General features: G+C 40.3%; 1 protein-coding gene across 2 annotated transcripts in view; it reads right to left on the bottom strand.

Annotated features, from left to right (window-relative positions):
• Nucleotides 1-18,648, bottom strand: part of RFTN1 (raftlin, lipid raft linker 1) — a 102,058-nt gene that overhangs the window by 16,498 nt on the left and 66,912 nt on the right. For both annotated transcript variants that reach the window (XM_074861454.1, XM_074861464.1), the window contains exons 5-7: nt 17,001-17,415; nt 11,431-11,634; nt 1,333-1,448 (exon numbers count right to left, since the gene is read on the bottom strand). In XM_074861454.1, coding sequence (XP_074717555.1) covers nt 1,333-1,448; nt 11,431-11,634; nt 17,001-17,415 — 735 coding nt within the window. The remainder of the gene's footprint in view (nt 1-1,332; nt 1,449-11,430; nt 11,635-17,000; nt 17,416-18,648) is intronic.

The following is an 18,648-nucleotide window of genomic DNA, read 5'->3' as shown; positions in this document are numbered from 1 at the left end:
TCTGCTCTTTGAACAATGACAGTGCTAACACAACCTTCTGAAATAGGGTGCTGTCAAACCACGGCTTTTACAGCAGTATGTAGTAGCATATGCTTGCTGGTTCACCCTCTATTCCTTTCCTAACAGTTTTTAACATATGGTTAACATTAATGCTTCTTAACATTTGCCTTCTTGATCAGCACTGACCTAATGCACTCATGGAACCATCTGTCATTATCCCAAAACCTTGCTCCTGAGTGGTAACACCACAATTTGACCCTAAAAATGAACAATAACTCACAGTCAGGTCTGTAATAACTGGAATAACATTAAATACATTATAGGAATCGTTTGTTCAGATGCACATTAGCACAAGAAAAGCTGCCATTAATGCATTACACTGTTCTTCAAGAAGTTTCTAGCCATTATTATATGGCCATTTCTTGCTACACTATGAAGTAATTATCTAATAACCAAACTCTTAATCCTAGTCTCCTGGAATTTTACACATTTAGTCTAGCATCTGTCCCATTTTCCCTTAATCCACCCTTTTCGCATGTGTGTGCCTTGCTTGTCTGTTTTAGGATTTTACACTATTTGTGATATATTCCAAGTGAAAAGATCAGGTATTGCCTTTATAGATACATAACATCTATTTCTGGCAGATGAGTAATCAAATAAAACAGGAAAAAACTTCTAAGAGTTACGCAACACTATCTTCTTTTCCCCCATGATCTTTTTGCTTCAAGTCACAAAGAATTTTAAGCCCAGCTTTTCAAATACCTATCTGTGTATCAAATTCACTGTGGAAGATCAGTATTGACTGATCTGATCTAAACAGCGTTTCTTCTGATCTGAGTGTGCACTTGGATCAATGAAAAGCCAATCTGTGACACACGTTGTTTGTTTATAGGGACCTATCCAGAATATACAGCTCTTTCCGCATATGAAGGAGGTCAGGTCAGACAGAAGCAAATGCAGTTACCTGTATATTCCTACTGCAGCTAAACCTACATAAAGGACCGCCTTCTTTAGAACTGCCATGCTACAGTGACTTGTGTGATCATGTTGCCCTGACAACCAATGGAGACCTCTTTACAGTTAATCTAGCAGACATCTGTATTTTTGGGACAGATAGCCCTGAGTTTCATTGCTCACCACCACTCACATTTCCTACCCCCCCCAAGAGATTATCAAGATCAAAAGCGCATCGCGTTACTGTTACGTTGCAACCCTTTACCTCAGTTGCCTGTCTGGTACTGTTGAAGCACAGATCACTATGTGAGAGAGTCTGTCTCACAGTCTTGGAGTCTTTTGATTTACAAAAAAATAAAATAAAAACTGCACACATACCTTCAGGACAGTCCACTGCTCTACAACAATTGCATCATAGCCCTGCATGGTTTTACTGTCTTCCACAGCAACATCTTCAAAGAGAAATACTCCATCCATTGTACCATGTAAAGAATCTATGAAAACAGAGGGTTAACTGTAAGCTTTATGGAAGGAACCCGATGTGTATGAGGCATTTGAATTTATTAATAACAAATTCTTCCAAGGATATCAATAAAAACGTGCATAGACCTTCCTCTGACAGTCCAGCTCTATGAAATGAATGAGACTAATATCTCTAGTAGTTTTTAAGAGCAATCCTACTCTCTAATAGCAAACCTCAGAGTCCACTATGTTATTCCAGAGTTTGTCCTCAAAAAACACAGCTCTTCCATTTTAGGCAGGCAAAATTAATTCAGTCCTCAGTTCAGCAGTATTGCTCACCTACCTGATGGTATACACACACTTTGCGGGCTAAAGACCATGTATTATGTCAACGTTTCAAAAGGGCTTTGAAGGTACACTGGTATTAATAACTATACCATTCATTCACATGAGTCAGAACCCTACATATGGATCAGTCATTGCAGTTACAGTGATCTACATGGACTAAGGATGATCTGGCATATCTGAATGGTGTGAAAGAAAAGATACATTCCTAACTATTTAATCAATTTATGAAGGCATTTTGACCATCTGGTTTAGTGCCTCTCTATTCTCATTTGTATTCCCAGCACGTTCAGCCTTTTTTTCAGACAACACATACTACTAAAATTACTTGAGCAGCACTTTCTCCTGCAACTTAGCTGTATACTCCATAATCAGCAATCACTCCCATATACAAGAACTCAAGTTTTGTCAGCTCTGTGACAGAACAGAATCAGAATAACTGAAAAAAAAGACTTACCTTTCTTTGCTAAAATAAGCTAAATGATGAAGCAATAGAATATATAGAAAAACTGTAAATAAGCAGTACTGTACTCTTTATGAACACAGAAAACTCCTCTCACGTTGTCACAAAGCGTGTTTTTCAGCCTTTCTAGTTTAAATAATACATTTACCCTGTATGACTGATTATAAAGACCTTGCTCGTCCCCTCCCCAGGTGTTCTATTTTGCATGATAGTTTCTTTACATTTGTAGAAAAACTGTGTTCCTTGCACTGGTATGATATATGGTTTTTAAATGCAACCACACATGCCAAACTGACAGATTTCTGCACTGACAGGAGAATCTTCTGGATACGTCTGCTTAGCTGTTTCATCAGGTCCTCCCACTTTCTCTGGTGGATGTTATGAGGTAAAGAAATGCCAGTGGGAAGGCATCGCTGCCTCCAAGGGAAAATGTGTATCAAACTCATAACCAGTTTCCACAAAGGAGGCACTGAAGAGGATTAAGAGGCTTCTTACCTCTTGAAGACACACTCTCAGTCAAAAGCTTCCGATGTCACTATATGATCTATATTCAATTCATTATCTGGAAATCATAAAAAAACAGACTCCTACAGCTGGAGGCTTACGTCTACAAACACACTGGAGCAAGACTGTTGCTGCAGGTGTCAAACATTTGCACACCCCATTGCTTCTATGTGCACAGTCCAGTACTATCTCTTGCTGCAGTTTCAATCAAGTCATTAAGTTGTAAGTGAGCAGATGCAAATACCTATATCTAAACTAACACAGCTTTTTTTTTTTTTTAGTTAGGTTGTGAAGGAAACAAGTTGTAAACCACTTACTAGGGACTCTCCTTGGGATTCTGTTGGGATATTCAAAGAAGTAGAAAAATACACTGTCTACCTTCACACTGACTGTCTCCCCAGGCAGATTTCCTGCAACTCCATTTAGAATAAAGACAAAGACTGTTCACCACTACAGCAAACCAGTATTACACATTGCTCCGAGGAGGATGAGCTGGACTACAAAGCAGTAACTCCTGTCATCTAGATAGATTTCTCACCCAAGTGAGAACTGACATTTTTGTTGTGAAATAACAGGCCAGATCACCAAGTAGCTGGGTTACAGGTTACCAAACAGAGAGAACAAGCTTGCCACATTCAAATGGGTAAAAGATTTAGTTATCATATTTCATTCAGAAATGGCACTTTGTTAGACCCTACATTTCAAGGTGGGAACCAACTCAACTTCTGTGCAATATATCACATTCCAACAACCAAACCCATACCCAAATCTGTTTTAAGATGCATAATGTACAAATAGGCCTTTAATTTTCCAAAGCAGGGATGACAGGAGAGCCCCTAGGGCTGAAAGCAGAAACCCATGGATCCCTGCTAGACACAGACATCCAGATCTTGCCAGGAAGCTTTATACAGCGTTGGTGTACTGCTCCTGTATCGTGAATTCTCTTAATGAAATTCAGCGTTGCACTGTTGGCACAACTGCAGCTTGAGCTCGCCCCACGTGTTTGCCAGCTAATTAATAAGCGATCAAAACACAATCAGTATGCGTGTGTTTACACTCACTCGTAGATCATCCTTTACATTTCACTCTGCTGCGCATTCCACTCATGCAGTTCACAGCTTCCACATATGTGAACATTATGGCACATATGTAATGTTTTAGAAACTAATAGCTGAGCTCGTGAGACCCTACAGGCAGCAGATCAATTTGGCAGTATTACGTTTACAGTTGGATTCAATGATCTTAAAGGTCTTTTCCAACCTAAATGATTCTATGATTCTATGACATCGCTTCCTTGTTGGACGGACAATTACTGCTGAATGTTACAGCCAGTCAATACTAAGATCCATTAATTTTCTGGCCAGGAAAGAAACCTATAAAAAATAAGAAAACTGGAAGGGGAAAAATGATGAGGGAGATACAGCTGCTGCATACTGGTGTCTGTTCAATGGAGTGATGCTGATGAAAAATTCTGTAAGAGAAACTGGCTGATGACGCTCATTAAGAATTTCCCCCTTAACCATAACCAACCTCCTCCCTACCTGTCATGCCACAGTGTTTAAACTTTCATGCCATGAATGCACATCTACCAATTCTCACACCTTGGCCATACATCTTCCCTTTTACAGGTCATCCACTACTCTTTCAGATAAAAAGGGGAGGTAAAGAGTAATTAGATCATTAATTCCTTTGCATTTGGGATGCTGAGAATAACTGGGGAAACGCAGAAAGCAGCAGAAAGAGCTAACAGGGTCTTCTGGAGAACATGCACACATAACCCATGCTACAGTATCAGGATCAGCAGAAATCCCAGGGAAACTCTTACACAGAGGTGTAGAAGGGCAAGGAGATGGACACATGCACTGAGTCTACCTGCAATACCTTTATCACCCAGATGCTCTAGCTCTAAGAGCAACTTAAGTCTATAGTTACATGTTCTAGAGCTAGCCCACTAGTTGAGATTCACATAATCTAACATTAGATATTTATGATATAGAGGTCTACTGCTGAGTTAGTCATCCAAGGCTCTTTTTACACCTGATGGAGAGAAATAACCATTATTTCATTCAAGATCCATTTTCATAGAATCATAGAATAATTCAAGTGGATGGGGACCTCAGGAGGTCTCCAGTCCAATCTCCTGCTCAAAGCAGGTTCAATACAAGTGCAGAGCAGATTGCTCAGGGCTTTATCTAGTTGCATCTTGAAAATCTCCAAGGATGGAGACCGCACTTTCTGGGCAGCCTCTTCCAGAGTATGACTGTGTTCATGAGAAAGTTTTTCTTTATATCCAACCAAGGCCTCTCTTGTTTGAATTTACGTACATTTTTTTCTCACCTCCCTACCTCCTTCTCATCCTCAGTCAAGAGCCTGGATCCATCTTCTTGATAGTCTCCTCATATGCACTGCCAGGCACTGTTAGGTCCCCCAAAGATGTCCCTTCTCCACGCTGAACCAATCCAGCTCCTTCAGTCTTTCTTCACAGGACAAGTGCTCCAGCCACTGAGTATCTTGTTGGCCCTCTGCTGAACTAGCTTCAGTTTGTCAGCATCTTCCTTGCCCCTTTGGGGAAGGGCCCAGAACTGGACACAGTATGTGGTCTAGATGCAATCCAATAAGCACCAAGTAGTGGAGGATAATCACTGTCTTTTATCTGCTGGCTATATTCTTGTTGTTACAACCTGGTATACTGTTGCATTCTCTACTGCCAGGGCATACTGCTGGTTCATCTTCAGCTTGCTGCCTGCTAACATCCCCCAGTACCTTTTCAACAGAGCTGCCACCCAGCCAGGCAGTCCCCAGCAGAAGCAGGATATTTGTCCTCATGGAATTTCAAAAAAACTCCTGCTGGCACATTCTTCCAGCCTGCCCAGGTCTCTCTGGACAGCAGCCCAGTTCTGAAGCACATCAACTGCACCCCTGAGTATAGGATCATGTGTAAATTTGACAAAAGCAAGCCCATTGCCTCCTCTGCATCATTAATAAAGTTGTTTATTGTGGTTTGAGCCCACAGGGCAACTGAGCACCATGCAGTCGCTCACTCACCCCTTCCCCCTCAGAAATGGGAAGGAGAAAATAAAGTAAAAGGCTCAGGAATTGAGATAAGGTGAGGGAGGGATGACTCACCCATTACAGTCATGGGCAAGAGACAGAATTGTCAGGGGAAGAAAAAGAACATTAATTTAATTCAAACAGTAACAACAACAACACTTAACAGAGTAGGACAGTGAGAAGCATTACCACATCTTTAACACCTCCCCCTACCCCTCCCTTCTTCCTGGGCTCAGCTCTGCTCCCAATTTCTCTATCTCCTCCCAGTCAGCAGTGCAGGAGGCAGGGAATGGGGGTGTGGTCAGTCCCGTCGCTTCTTCCTCCGCAGAGGGAAGACCCCTCATATTCTTCCTCTGCTTCAGCGTGGGAACCCTGTCATGGGAGACAGTCTTCCACAAACTTTCTCTGACATGAGTCCTTCCCACAAGCTGCAGCATTTCCTGTGCTGCTCCAGCGTGGATCCCTCCTGCATGTTGCAGTCCTCCAAGCATCAAAGTACAGCAGCAGGTGCTTCTTCCCACAGAGTCATGGCCTTCTTCGGGCACCGCCATCTGCTACAGCGTGGGGTCCTCCATGGCATCTGCTCCACCAGTGATGTCCATGGGCAGCAGGAGTGGGGGGGGGTGGTCCTGACATCTCACCACAGGCTGCAGGGAGGGTACACCAGCACACCCTGCTGCCCTTCCTTCCCCCTTTCTTCCACTGACCTCAGTGTTCACATATGTGTCCTCCTCACAACTCATCCTCACAACTCCCACTCGTCCTCCCAGGTTCCCCTTCTTAAATATGTTATCACTGAGGCATGGCCACTGTCGCCTGGCCTTGGTGCAAAGGTGTGTCCATCTTAGAGCCAGGGGAGCTTCAAGAAGCTTCTCACAGGAGGCCACTGCTGTAGCCCCCTCCACTGCTACCAAAAAGCCCCACCACACACACAAACCCAGCACACTGTTAAACACAACAGATCCCAGGATATATCTCTGTGTACTCCACTTGTTACTCCAGGTAAAGTGTAACGTATTAACCATGACCCTCTGAGCTTAGCCACACAATCAGTTTTTTACCCATCTAGTTGCCCTCCTGTCTAGGCTTGTAAGGTCCTAGCTTGGATATAAAAATATTGTGGGAGCCACTGTTGCACTTCCTTGACGAATTCACCTAAAATGGCATATACTGCTTTTCCTTCATTCACAAATCCGGTCATTTCATCACAAAAGACAATCAGTTTCATCAAGTATGACTTACTCTTGTTAAATCCATGCTGACTGTTCTCAATCACCTTCTCTTTCACGTGTCCAGAAATGTGTTCCAAGGGGACTCACTCATTTACCTGGAAATGAAGTGAGGCTGACCACCCTATAGGTCTCTGGATTGTCTTTTGACCTTTTTTTAAAGGCAGGCACAACCTTTGCCTTTCTCAAGTGTTGAAAAACTCCCCTGATCTCCATGACCTTTCAACGATGACTTCGAGTGGCCTTGTTACAACATCGGCCAGCTCTCCCACATTCTTGGATGCAGACCATTTGGTCTCAGGAACTCAAGCAATCCCTGTCTTGATCTTCATCCACTGCTGCTAGTCCTGCATCTCCTTGAACCTTGCCTCTAAGCTCAGAGGCCAGTAAGACTGTCAGTGAAGACTAAAGCAAAGGAGGCATTGAGTATCTCAGTCTTATGTAGGTCTGCTGTCACTAAATCACCCACTCCAATCTCTCTGATCTCTTTTAGATATTTGATGTAGGATGAGGTGGATCACAACACAAATCCTACTGACTATATTGGTATAGGCCTAGATCTCCACCAATTTTAATGGCACTCTCGGGTGACAATTCATATGCAGATACCTGCAGCGTGTGCCCTGCCTACATTTATTCAGCTGAATTTTACCAAATGTATCTACAAAGATCAGCCCTCTAAAGCTTTAGATGGTGAGTTGGTCCCTCCAGTTTCCACTGTTTCTCATGCAAGGTATCTCCTCATTCTGATGAAGTGGTATTCTGTTGTTTAACTAGATTTAGCTCCTGGAACTTAGCCTACATTAAAAAGGTCTTTAGTAATTTCAAACATTAGTTCATTTGCAATAGGGCAATAAGGAATGCCAATAAAACAAACCATTTTGACTTTGCTGTTTGTGGTATCATTTCCCAATCTCTACTCTTGAACTGACATAACTTCACTCTTTCTTAAATAAAAGGCTCTGAACTTAAAGGTTACAATCACTGTCCTTCCCCTGAAAATGTTCCATTACCACTGAATTTTTTATTAAGGTATCCTACTGTGCACAAAAAGCTATTTTCACTGGGTTGTATAAATATTTGATGTAGCTTGGTTGATGAAAAGCTATTTTGATGTTCTTGCTTCTGATTTACAAGAAGCATACGAGAAAAGATTTCTTACTTTACCATGACAGCTTTCCTAGCGGGCAACAATTTTCCCCTTGTTGTCTTTGAACTACAAATCCCCGTTATCTAGGAAACTAACCTTTAGGCTGCTGTTGCTCTCAATGAGGAAAACTAGCTATCTGTGGCTTTATGTGGCACGTGACCTGAATGTTGGCCTTTGCTTCATATTTATATTCCTCCCTCCTCCTGAATCTTTTCACCTTCAGTACACACAGAGAAAAATAATCCCATATTGATGATAAAACTCCCAGACACTTCAGTGGATAAGGTGACTATATCTGGCCAAATGCATCACTGGTTCATCTCTGTCAGAGGCAGTGCAAATACAACACAATCAATCTGACCCTCTGAAAACCTGAGTACTCCTCTTCCAAACAACTCACATTTTGTTTCATTTGCTTTAAGTACTGTCAATGTTTTCTGGATGGTTGGCTGGCTTTTTCTACGTTTGAAAGACATGAAATTCACAGACAGAATGGTAAAACAAATACAAGAATGCCAGGCATTTTAAGACCTGCAGTTCAAAACAACTGAAGATGAGCAGGCTTGTGATTACTCTAAGGCATCAAAATATAACCTTAGCTTTGACTCCTCCTCACACTGCTGATTGGAGACTCGCTGTAATAGGAAAGAAAGAGACCCTGCCTGTTGCATCCTTTCTATTTGCAATTGTATTAACCTGTAGCTTGCTGCTACAGTCTCCATTTCTCACTAGAAGAGGGTAAGGGTGAAGCCCTATGATCACTTTAGATCACTAGGCAGGATCAGTTTACACCTGGGACTACAGGCAGAATTAGTAATGACATAAATTGGATGAAAAACACCAGCAAGTAACTGAAGTCCAAATTTAAATAACTGTTATTTGTCAACATAGGAACATTCAGGGACCAAGCAAGCTGCTGTTTCTAACTTACTAGCAAAATCTGAATACATTTAATATATGGTATAATTCTTTGTGGTTTACATATTGTAATTTGCAATTGTATTATATTTCTGGTTATAATTATCTGGTACAATAAGCAAAAAGAAACAATTGTTACCAGTGAACTTTAAAACTCTTTTAAAGACTAATTATTAAACTGTTGGCAGAAGGAAGAAACAGATTTATGACTACTGACAATCTGGAAATCTTCACTTCATTGGGCATTCCAAGGACAAGGGGGAAAAGAAGAAGATAATGACCCTGCTTTTAGGTCTAATAAGCAAAATAATGAATTTGTACTTTAAGTCAAAGAGAAAAAAAACAGCCCGCAGAACAAAGAAATGTGATACAACCAATTAAAAAAAGTGTGCTAATATTACCTTAATTCAGAAGAGGATTAATCAGTGAATAAGGAGACCAGCTATGAAGAGCTGGATAGGCTGCCATAAAAGACTAGAAAAAAGTAAGGAGCTGAGAAGCCCTCAACCCCCTCTTTCTTCCCTCCTCCCTACCCTGGAGTGTTTCATACTGGCTGGCATATGAATGAAAAGGCTGTTCTGTTTCTCTGCAGCAGAGGAAAAATTTAGGATTTAAATCATAAACATTTAACTCCAACTGATAGCAACTTACAGATGTTCTTAGCAAATGTTCTTCTAATAGCATGGGCATGTTCATGGCGTTTTAACGTAACTGTTCTAATTAATACACTAATTAGAAACCTTAACTCTGAGCTTTTTGACTTCTAAACCTATTCTTCCTATAACTGTAAAACACTAATAAAAATGTTTATTAATTGTTCATCTTCAATCTCTAACTTAATCCTGAATCTGTCCACTTTTACATAATTCATTGTCCCATTTGCATTGAAGCTTTACTGTCATCATTCAAGCCTACTTTATCTACGCCTGCAGGCAGTTATCCAGCACTCCTCACTCTGGCATCCAAGTACATGAACTTCCCCTAGGCCTCTGTTATGTAAATGAACTTTAGAAGTTTAAATAACAGAAAAATGCTGTGTTTAAAGCATTTTAGAGTGCACTGATAAGCAGTTTTTATTAAAGAAAACACTGAGCCTAATAGAGCCAATTAGGTTTACATCTATGAGTTGCAATTTATACACATAAAGTAAATGACTGTTTGTTTTTAAGCAAGTTAACTAGCAATTACAAGGCTTTCCAGGAAGCTGTGTGGAAGCATTCCATCAGCTGAACTTTAGACCTTCCTTTTTTGCTACTTGCTTGCAAAATGAAAAATTAAGATTGCCTCTTAATATCCTGATTGACTTTTACCAGAACTGACTCATATTACTGTGTTTTGTCATGGGTCCTGGAATTGTGGCCAGCAGCAAAATGGGAAGATGATGCTCTGGAAGCAGTTCCCCTGTAATTTTGAGGTACAAACCCACTAATCTTAGTAGCAGCGACCAATCTATGGGTTACCACATTCCTTTTGTAGAATACAAACCAAACCAAAATCACATGAAAGATTCAGTTATAAGCACTTTAACCATGAAGTATAGTAGTCACATAATTTTCCAGTAAAATTAATCTGGCTGTAACTTCAACATTTTTATATTTGAGTACTTCCATTGGTTTGCTCTCAAGGTCCCCTGGTTATGCCTCTCAGATCCCTACTATGCACCAAAGTCTTTCTTTGTACAGCAGGCTTGTCTTCAAAGCCATGGTGGCCAAAAGCATAGTACAGACTGGCTACAGTATTAAGCTGGACTCAGTGCCACACTTTCACAACATACAAAGATCTATTTTTTTATCTTCTCTTCTTAAATTAAGACCAACATTTATCCATCACTCATATGAACACACTAGCTGGGATGAAACAAACATAGAAGACAATTCTGTAAAACATTGTGTCATCAAGGTGGAAAGGGTCTCTGCAAGAACTGGGACTAACTGACTACATGCTGGCCAGATGAAACCAGAGGGTCCTTACACCGACCTACAATCAGACCCAGATGCAGTTGTGGCTGGACAGCTAAGAGGAAAGCCACTTTTCCATTTATGTCATCTGCTTTACAATCTTATTAGTTTAATTCATTTTACTTGGTACTGTTTATTAACTCTGTATATTTCTGCAATTACAGGATCATTTCTAGTATGTTTATAAAATACAATACATGATCTGTTTTCCTTATTCAAATGCCAAAATACTTCCTGTGCTTTCATTCCATTTCACTGAAATGGGCTGATCTGAAACAAATCTGCCCCAAGCCTATATTAAAGCACCTCCCAAATGTCTTCTCTTCAAAGATAATGACCTCTATTAGAGGAGAAAGGAAAATAATCACAGCATAATGCTTTCTGTAATTTCCATACCATTTACCATTCCAAGGCTGAAGATGGCGTTTACCAATGAGCCTCCTTTCCTGAAGTGATCTGTCATGTGCTCCAGCCAATTTGCTTCTAAGCTGTTGACAGTTTGCCCATTCCGGGAGATCCTCATAGGAATAGTCACTGTATAATACTGGCTGCATCTTTGTGGGGTTTTTGGCTTGTTGAAGAGAGCGAAGATCTCTGCTTCTACCAAAAAGCAAAAAATGGAGTAATGCAACAACCATATCATAATATTTCAGCCAAAACATGTATAACCCACTGTTTGGCCTTGCCCAATTACACTGTGAAACTGCAGAAAGTACTTTGGGATGTGGTTCTCTCCTTAACACATTTCTGCAGTGTCCAACACAGTAGGCTCCCAAACCCTAATACAGTATTTTGATTGCTGATACAATATTTGTTACTAATAATGCATTCGCTGTTGATAATAAAACATTTAAAGACAGTAATACCTGAGTACTAATGCACAACCCCCTCACCAGAGTTATCAGCATAAACCAAGATAGGAAAATAGCACAAACTGGTTTAAGTACTGTAGCAGTCACAAAATCACTAAAATTAATGCACAGAGCACCTTTACTTTTCTATAGAAGAGGTGTGACACTGAGGACAGTTCAAATACAAAATCTTACTGCAGATTTAGGAGGAACTGCATTCTGTAGATCATGGCCATTAAATTAAAGTATTAAATAACCTGGTTTTGATAATACAATGGCATGGAACCAGCAAGTAGTAGTCTCATCTAAAGAAAATGCAATGAATCATTAACGCAGAGACTATGCTAGCTGGTTCATTGATTTACTCTGGGTCTGAGCCAAGGTGAGACATTAACCCAAAAGAAAATGAATTTTGAAAGGGGAATCATGAAAGGTCTTACAAATGAGAACATTAGAATTTCTAGACTCTGCTCCATATCTCCTTTAGTAGGAGCAGTTAATGTAGGTACCATCACAAAAAAGTCATTGTTGACAGCAATGTCACCTCTGTGCTCGGCAAGATCACGGAGCAGATTCTCCCAGAACCTCTGCTAGGGCACATGGAAAATGAGGAAGAGATTGGTGACAGCCCACATGGCTTCAGTAAGGGCAAACCGTGCCTGACAAATTTAGTGACCTTCTACGACAGGGTTACAGAGTTGGTGGACAAAGGAAGAGCAACCAACATCATCTACCTGGACTTGTGCAAAGCATTTGACACTGTCCTACACGACATACTCATCTCTAAATTGGAGAGACATGGATTTGACAGATGGACCACTTGGTGGATAAGGAATTGGCTGGATGGTCACACTCAAAAGAGTTGTGCTCAACAGCTCAATGTCCAAGTGGAGAGCAGTGACGAGTGGCATTCCTCAGGGGTCAGCACTGGGACCGGCGCTGTTTAACATCTTTGTTGGTGACATGGACAGTGGGATTGAGGGCACTCTCAGTGAGTTTGCCGATCACACCAAGCTGTGTGGTGCGGTCGACACGCTGGAGGGAAGGGATGTGCCATCCAGAGGGACCTGGACAGGCTGGAGACATGGGCTCGTGTGAACCTCATGAAGTTCAACAAGGCCAAGTGCAAGGTCCTGCACATGGGTTGGGGCAATCCCAAGACAAATACAGGCTCAATGATGAGTGGATTGAGAGCAGCCCTGCAGAGAAGGACTTGGGAGTATTAGTGGATGGAAAACTGACTATGAGCCAGCAATGTGCGCTCACAGCCCAGAAAGCCACCTGTATCCTGGGCTGCATCAAGAGAAGTGTGGCCAGCAGGTCAAGGGAGGCAATTCTTCCCCTCTACTTCGCTCTCATGACAGCCCACCTGCAGTGCTGTGTCCAGCTCTGGGGCCCCCAACATAAGGAGGACACAGACCTGCTCAAGCGGGTCCAGAGGAGGCCACGAAGATGATCAGGGGGCTGGAGCACCTCCCCTGTGAGGACAGGCTGAGAGAGTTGGGGTTGTTCAGCCTGGAGAAGAGAAGGCTGCAGGGAGACCTTATAGTGGCCTTCCAGTACTTAAAGGGGCTACAGGAAAGATGGGGAGGGACTCTGTATCAGGGATTGCAGGGATAGGATGAGGGGTAACAGTTTTAAACTGAAAGAAGGTAGATTTAGATTACTTGTAAGGAAGAAATTCTTTCCTGTGAGGGTGGTGAGACACTGGAACAAGTTGCCCAGAGAAGCTGTGGCTGCCCCCTCCCTGGCAGTGTTCAAGGCCAGGTTGGACGGGGCTTTGAGCAACCTGGTCTAGTGGAAGGTGTCCCTGCCCATGGCAGGGGGGTTGGAACGAGATGATCTTTAATGTCCCTTCCAATCCAAACCATTTTAAGGAAAAGAAGAATAAAAAAAAAGAAAAAAAACAAAAAAGATGAGCTGTCACAGCCCTGAATTGGAAGCAAGTTTAAGTGCAGATTGACCTAAATTCTCAGAAGGGTACAACTGTCAATAAAATTACCAATAAAAAAGTATGTGGGCATTAGTATTTTACTTATTAATGGAGATGAAAATCAATGATAAAATTTCTATTGACTTCCAAATACCAAAAATTCTCCCAAAATAAATTAATACAAAAGGTACAGGCAGTATATGAAATTCATTCATTCATTCAATAAGCTTCTGTTTCCAAGTTATTGTATTCTAAGTTCAAGTATTAAAGAAAGAGATGTCAAGACAAATGTTAAGATTAATCTCTAACAAACATCACTGAGCAAGAAGTACTGTGTACTGAAATATTGCAAAAGATATTAGAAGGGAGATGCTCAGAGACAGGCTGGCAGCACTTGAAGAAGAGAACAGGAAGCTCACAATATAAACAAGCATGGAAAAGAGACCAAATCTCAGACTTGAACCATGATTCAAATAGAGTAAAAAAGGAATAAATTGGTAATAGGAATCCTCTTGCTGTTCACCACTTGTTTAGAAAGAATAAAATTATGGTAATCGTAACTCAGAAGAGCATATACAGAAAAATTCTATGATCATTTTGATTCTGATCCCCAAAATAGACTCATGTTGGAAACTGAGATCTTTCTGGTGCATATTAAGACATTATACTAACAATGGCAAATCATGAAACTGAAAATCCATAGGGAAATGATAATTTGGATTTGACACTGGGCTGTTGACAACATGCATTTAAGATGTGTGGGAGTCTTTCAGTGGTTGACTTGGTTTGTCACCATTACTGAGTGTATACTATATCAGTCCTAACCACTGTCTGAGACAACAGTTTTCACCAGCGAGCCTGACTGCTCAAGCATGGACAAAGACACCTTTAGTTTGGCTGTAGGTAACACAGCACTTTTGGACATACCATTGGAATATCTGTGCCTTGTTCACAGGCAAATAAACAAGCACTACAAAATATTCATGAAAAAAAAAGAAGCAGCATCAAAATAGCACCTGTGAATAGTATAAAACCTAAAATAAAGAACAAAAATAAGATTCCACAAATAGTAAGAAATATACGTTTTTTTTCTGAAGTTTTATGTAGGGAAGAAGGAGTTCAAGAGTGGTAACTTCCTATGGAATAAGTAGGCTAATTGGAAAAAAAACCCGAACACCTGATGCTTTCTATCTTCATGTTCCCAAGGAAGGATGGAGAACTGGTGCCAAAGACTGAAATACATTTTCCATGGGAGGAAAAGGGACTGCTGTAATAACAAAAATTCATACAAGAGTAATAAAGAAATCAGCAGTGTTGTACAGGCAATAGATTTGGGAAAATCCTACTGTAGGTGAGCTGTGACATAAAGCTGCCTTCTCAGACCTTCAGTCTTGGAAAGTATTTGCAAAACTCACCAACTGAAAAAAAAGTATGAGAAATAAATAAAGCCAAAAAAACACTCAGAGAAAGAAAGATAAATAAGGAAACTAAATGCAGTTTTAAAATAAACCCTCTTATCCAGCAAATCAGCAGTTGTAATAAAATCCTGGGGTGTTACAGATGGAAGTTGGGAAGATTGGAGGTGATCATTTCACATTACACAGAAATATTAAGAACATGGTTACTTGCAGCAAAAGATTTTCACTGTTCAGTATGGACAAGAATAGCATTAAAAAGATGATTAAACTTGCTAGGTTAACTCTCTCAAAGACAGCGTATATAAACAGAAAGAACTGGTCTGTTAGGCTTGGAGATAACTAATTTAGGACTATAAAACTAAGGGAAATTTTATAATGTGTATGATTCTAGCGTAAACCAGAACAAATTATTCAAACAATAGCTATGCTTTGACTGCATCTGGGTGCTCCCTTTCCCAACAGAAACTGAATAACGTACGGTGAAAGGTTACTAAAGTGTGATCCAAATCTGATGGCAAAAAGCTAATTACTCCAAAATGCAATGGAAACCAATAGTCCAAGGAGGGTACAACACAAAGTCATTCTTGGTCTTAGATACAAAATCCCCAAAGGGGTAGGATTGTTTGAATCTATGTAAGACATAAAGAATAGGGATAAATTAAAGTCAAGGACAGTACCAGCTGAAAGGAACATAGATGGAATTTCCTTATGTAGCTTTGTAGCTTGTAAGGAAAGTAAGCAAAGCAGTAGGAGAAATGATTGTACATGCTGTTTTCTAGGATTTAAGCAAATACAGGAAAGAAAAATATTTTGAGGTTTAAACTGGAAATGGGGCAAGAGTATTTTTTTCTGATGACTTTTCATTTTCTAAATTACTCTAGTCTACATCCTATTTTGAACTACAATTCCTGCTACTGAAGTAACCTCTGAGCAAGAAGCACCTTAAAGGAGGGTATTTTGAGACCTCAGCCGAGACTTCTGGTTTTTGATGGCATAAAATGACATTTAAAAGTGGACAGCAGACCCAAGGAAAAATATGTCAAAGAAATAATGAAAACTGGTATATGAAAACAATCTTACCAAAAAATGAGAATTGGAAGGCAAATTATTAGGAGCACCATTACCAAGAGGATCTTTATTAAGAATAGCAAACATGAGCCATTAACAAAAATAACTGTGGCATTCCAGAATTTACAATTCTGACTGTAGCACTGACCCCAGCCTGACTACAGGATACTAGGAGACTTCAGAGTCCAGATCACATATATTCCTGCTGATCCTCATGTGGTTTAAATTCAGCTATCTGGTCACCTGCTACAAAGGGGCTAACTGTGATAAGTCTTTGTGACTTATTCCTTCTACTGCTGCAAAACCCTGTCAGGCAGATCAGCAGAGCTTTTTATTCAAATAGACAAAAAGGATACAAAGATCAAGAGCTCTCAGGGTATCGCAACAAATACAGAAATGAACCAACTCAGCTGAACAGCATATAAAAATAAGTCTTTACACTCAGGCATACAAACGGGCCATAACAAAGTTGTACCTGCTTGTACTATCTCTTCATTTGCCATCAGACTTACACTCAGTCATTGTGAACCGTGTAACCATGCTGAATCATGTTAAGTGGCTCGTTTGGTGCATCTTTTCTTTGCTATCACAACGGTAAGGTCCTTCCCACATCCCCACCCCGCAAAAGGAGCTGGGAATGTAATTGAGGCAATTTTAACTTGGCTTTTATGTATGAGAGGTCACTACAATACTTACTGCCCGTAAGTGGTTTTAAGCATCGTGCTGGTGTTTCATTCTCTGCAAGTCCATTTGGCTTGTCTGCTGCTTCTGTTACACTTGGGTTCGCATGTTGAAACTGTTCTTCATTTCCCTTTGCAGACTTGAGATTCAGCTCTTCAGCACCCTGTCCTTCACCTCTCCAGCTCTCCCTGGATGTGGCACATTGGTCAGCACTTTCGTCACTCGGTGCTGGAGTATTGCTTCCATTAATTTTCTCTCCATCTGGTGAAGCATGATCCTCGGGGTAATTTGAAACATTTTTATTATCTCTTGATTGCACAGAGTTGTTACTGGCGGGTGTCAGGGAGGCGCTCACAAGACAGTTCTTTTGGGCATGGTACTGAGGTATAATTCCAACAAATTTCAAGCCTTGACTTGCAGCATCTTGAATCTAAAAGTCAAAGAAGATTAGATTTTTAACTGTCAAGCTGTCTTAGCTAAAGAGAAATACAGAATATAACACCCTCCAAGCCAGCTAGCATGTTGGTTTGCTACTTTTGTCCACCACCACAAGAAATTGACAATTTACACAAAAAGTTACATTCTAGAGAAGCAGGATGAAAAGTTCGCTAAACCATCTGAAATAATATGAAAGTGGAGAAAAAAATAAAAAAGAAAAAAAAAAGGGAGAGAGAGAGAGAGAGAAAATGCCTACGTATTCCTTCACAAGGGATAAAGTATCTTTGAAAATTTTATTTATGCTAAATTACCAGAAATGGTATTAGTCACAAAAAGTTTTAGTATCAAACTTACAAAGTCAAGGACTTGATATTGTATCTTCTGCTGTATTACGTCTGTGATTATGACATTTATGCAAGAAAATGTTATTAATTCTCTCTGTTATATGCACCATTATAACAACAGTTGTTGTTTGTCCTATTTTGGATTGAGATACAAATGGCAAACTTTCATATAATGAGTACATAAAAGCAAAGCTATTTTAATACATCACTTCTGGGAAGATACAGAACTCGGAATAGAAAAAGGCATAAGATGAGCTAAGAAGAAAAATGTAAACTAAGGGGTGGTATTAACAATCCTTTATGCTTTAGGTAAAGGAGGAAAATGAAGGAATCAAATCACAAAAGATCCTAAGAAAAACACATTGGGCTAGTAGTAATGACAATTAGATAAAGCCAGAATTAACTAAGAAAGGTCTGAGACAAAGCAGAAAGAGCACTACAGATGCACCATCCATTCAAGTCACCAGCCTCACACTCCTCACACACAGGAGAAGCTGCAGTGAAAGCCAGAATTCTGTGAAAATATATGAGTGTCTGCTGACGCATTTATCAAAATCACCCACCAAAAAGGAAAGGTTTCCATGTAATGTATGCTCTTCATATAATATAAAGTCTAAACACACATAAATATTTCAAAAAGAAATGCCTTGAGAATGGAGAAATAATTTCACTTTCTCTGCATACCATGTAATCCCAGAGAGATAAAGTGTCTTAACTATTCTCTGAGGCTCAATTTAGTATGAATGTATGTTGAACAGTTCAGGCCTTTTTTTTTCGACAGCAAGTAAATCGGAAGAATTTTGTACAGTTTTTTTTTTTTTTTTTAAATTTAAGAGGAAGCTCATTTCTGCATCTTCCCTACCCAGAATTTATTTTTTTTA

This window comes from Strix uralensis, chromosome 1, assembly GCF_047716275.1.
Source record: "Strix uralensis isolate ZFMK-TIS-50842 chromosome 1, bStrUra1, whole genome shotgun sequence".
In the NCBI taxonomy this organism is placed as follows: domain Eukaryota; kingdom Metazoa; phylum Chordata; class Aves; order Strigiformes; family Strigidae; genus Strix; species Strix uralensis.
Note: the sequence above shows the minus strand (reverse complement) of the source record. Positions and strands in the feature narration are given on the sequence as shown.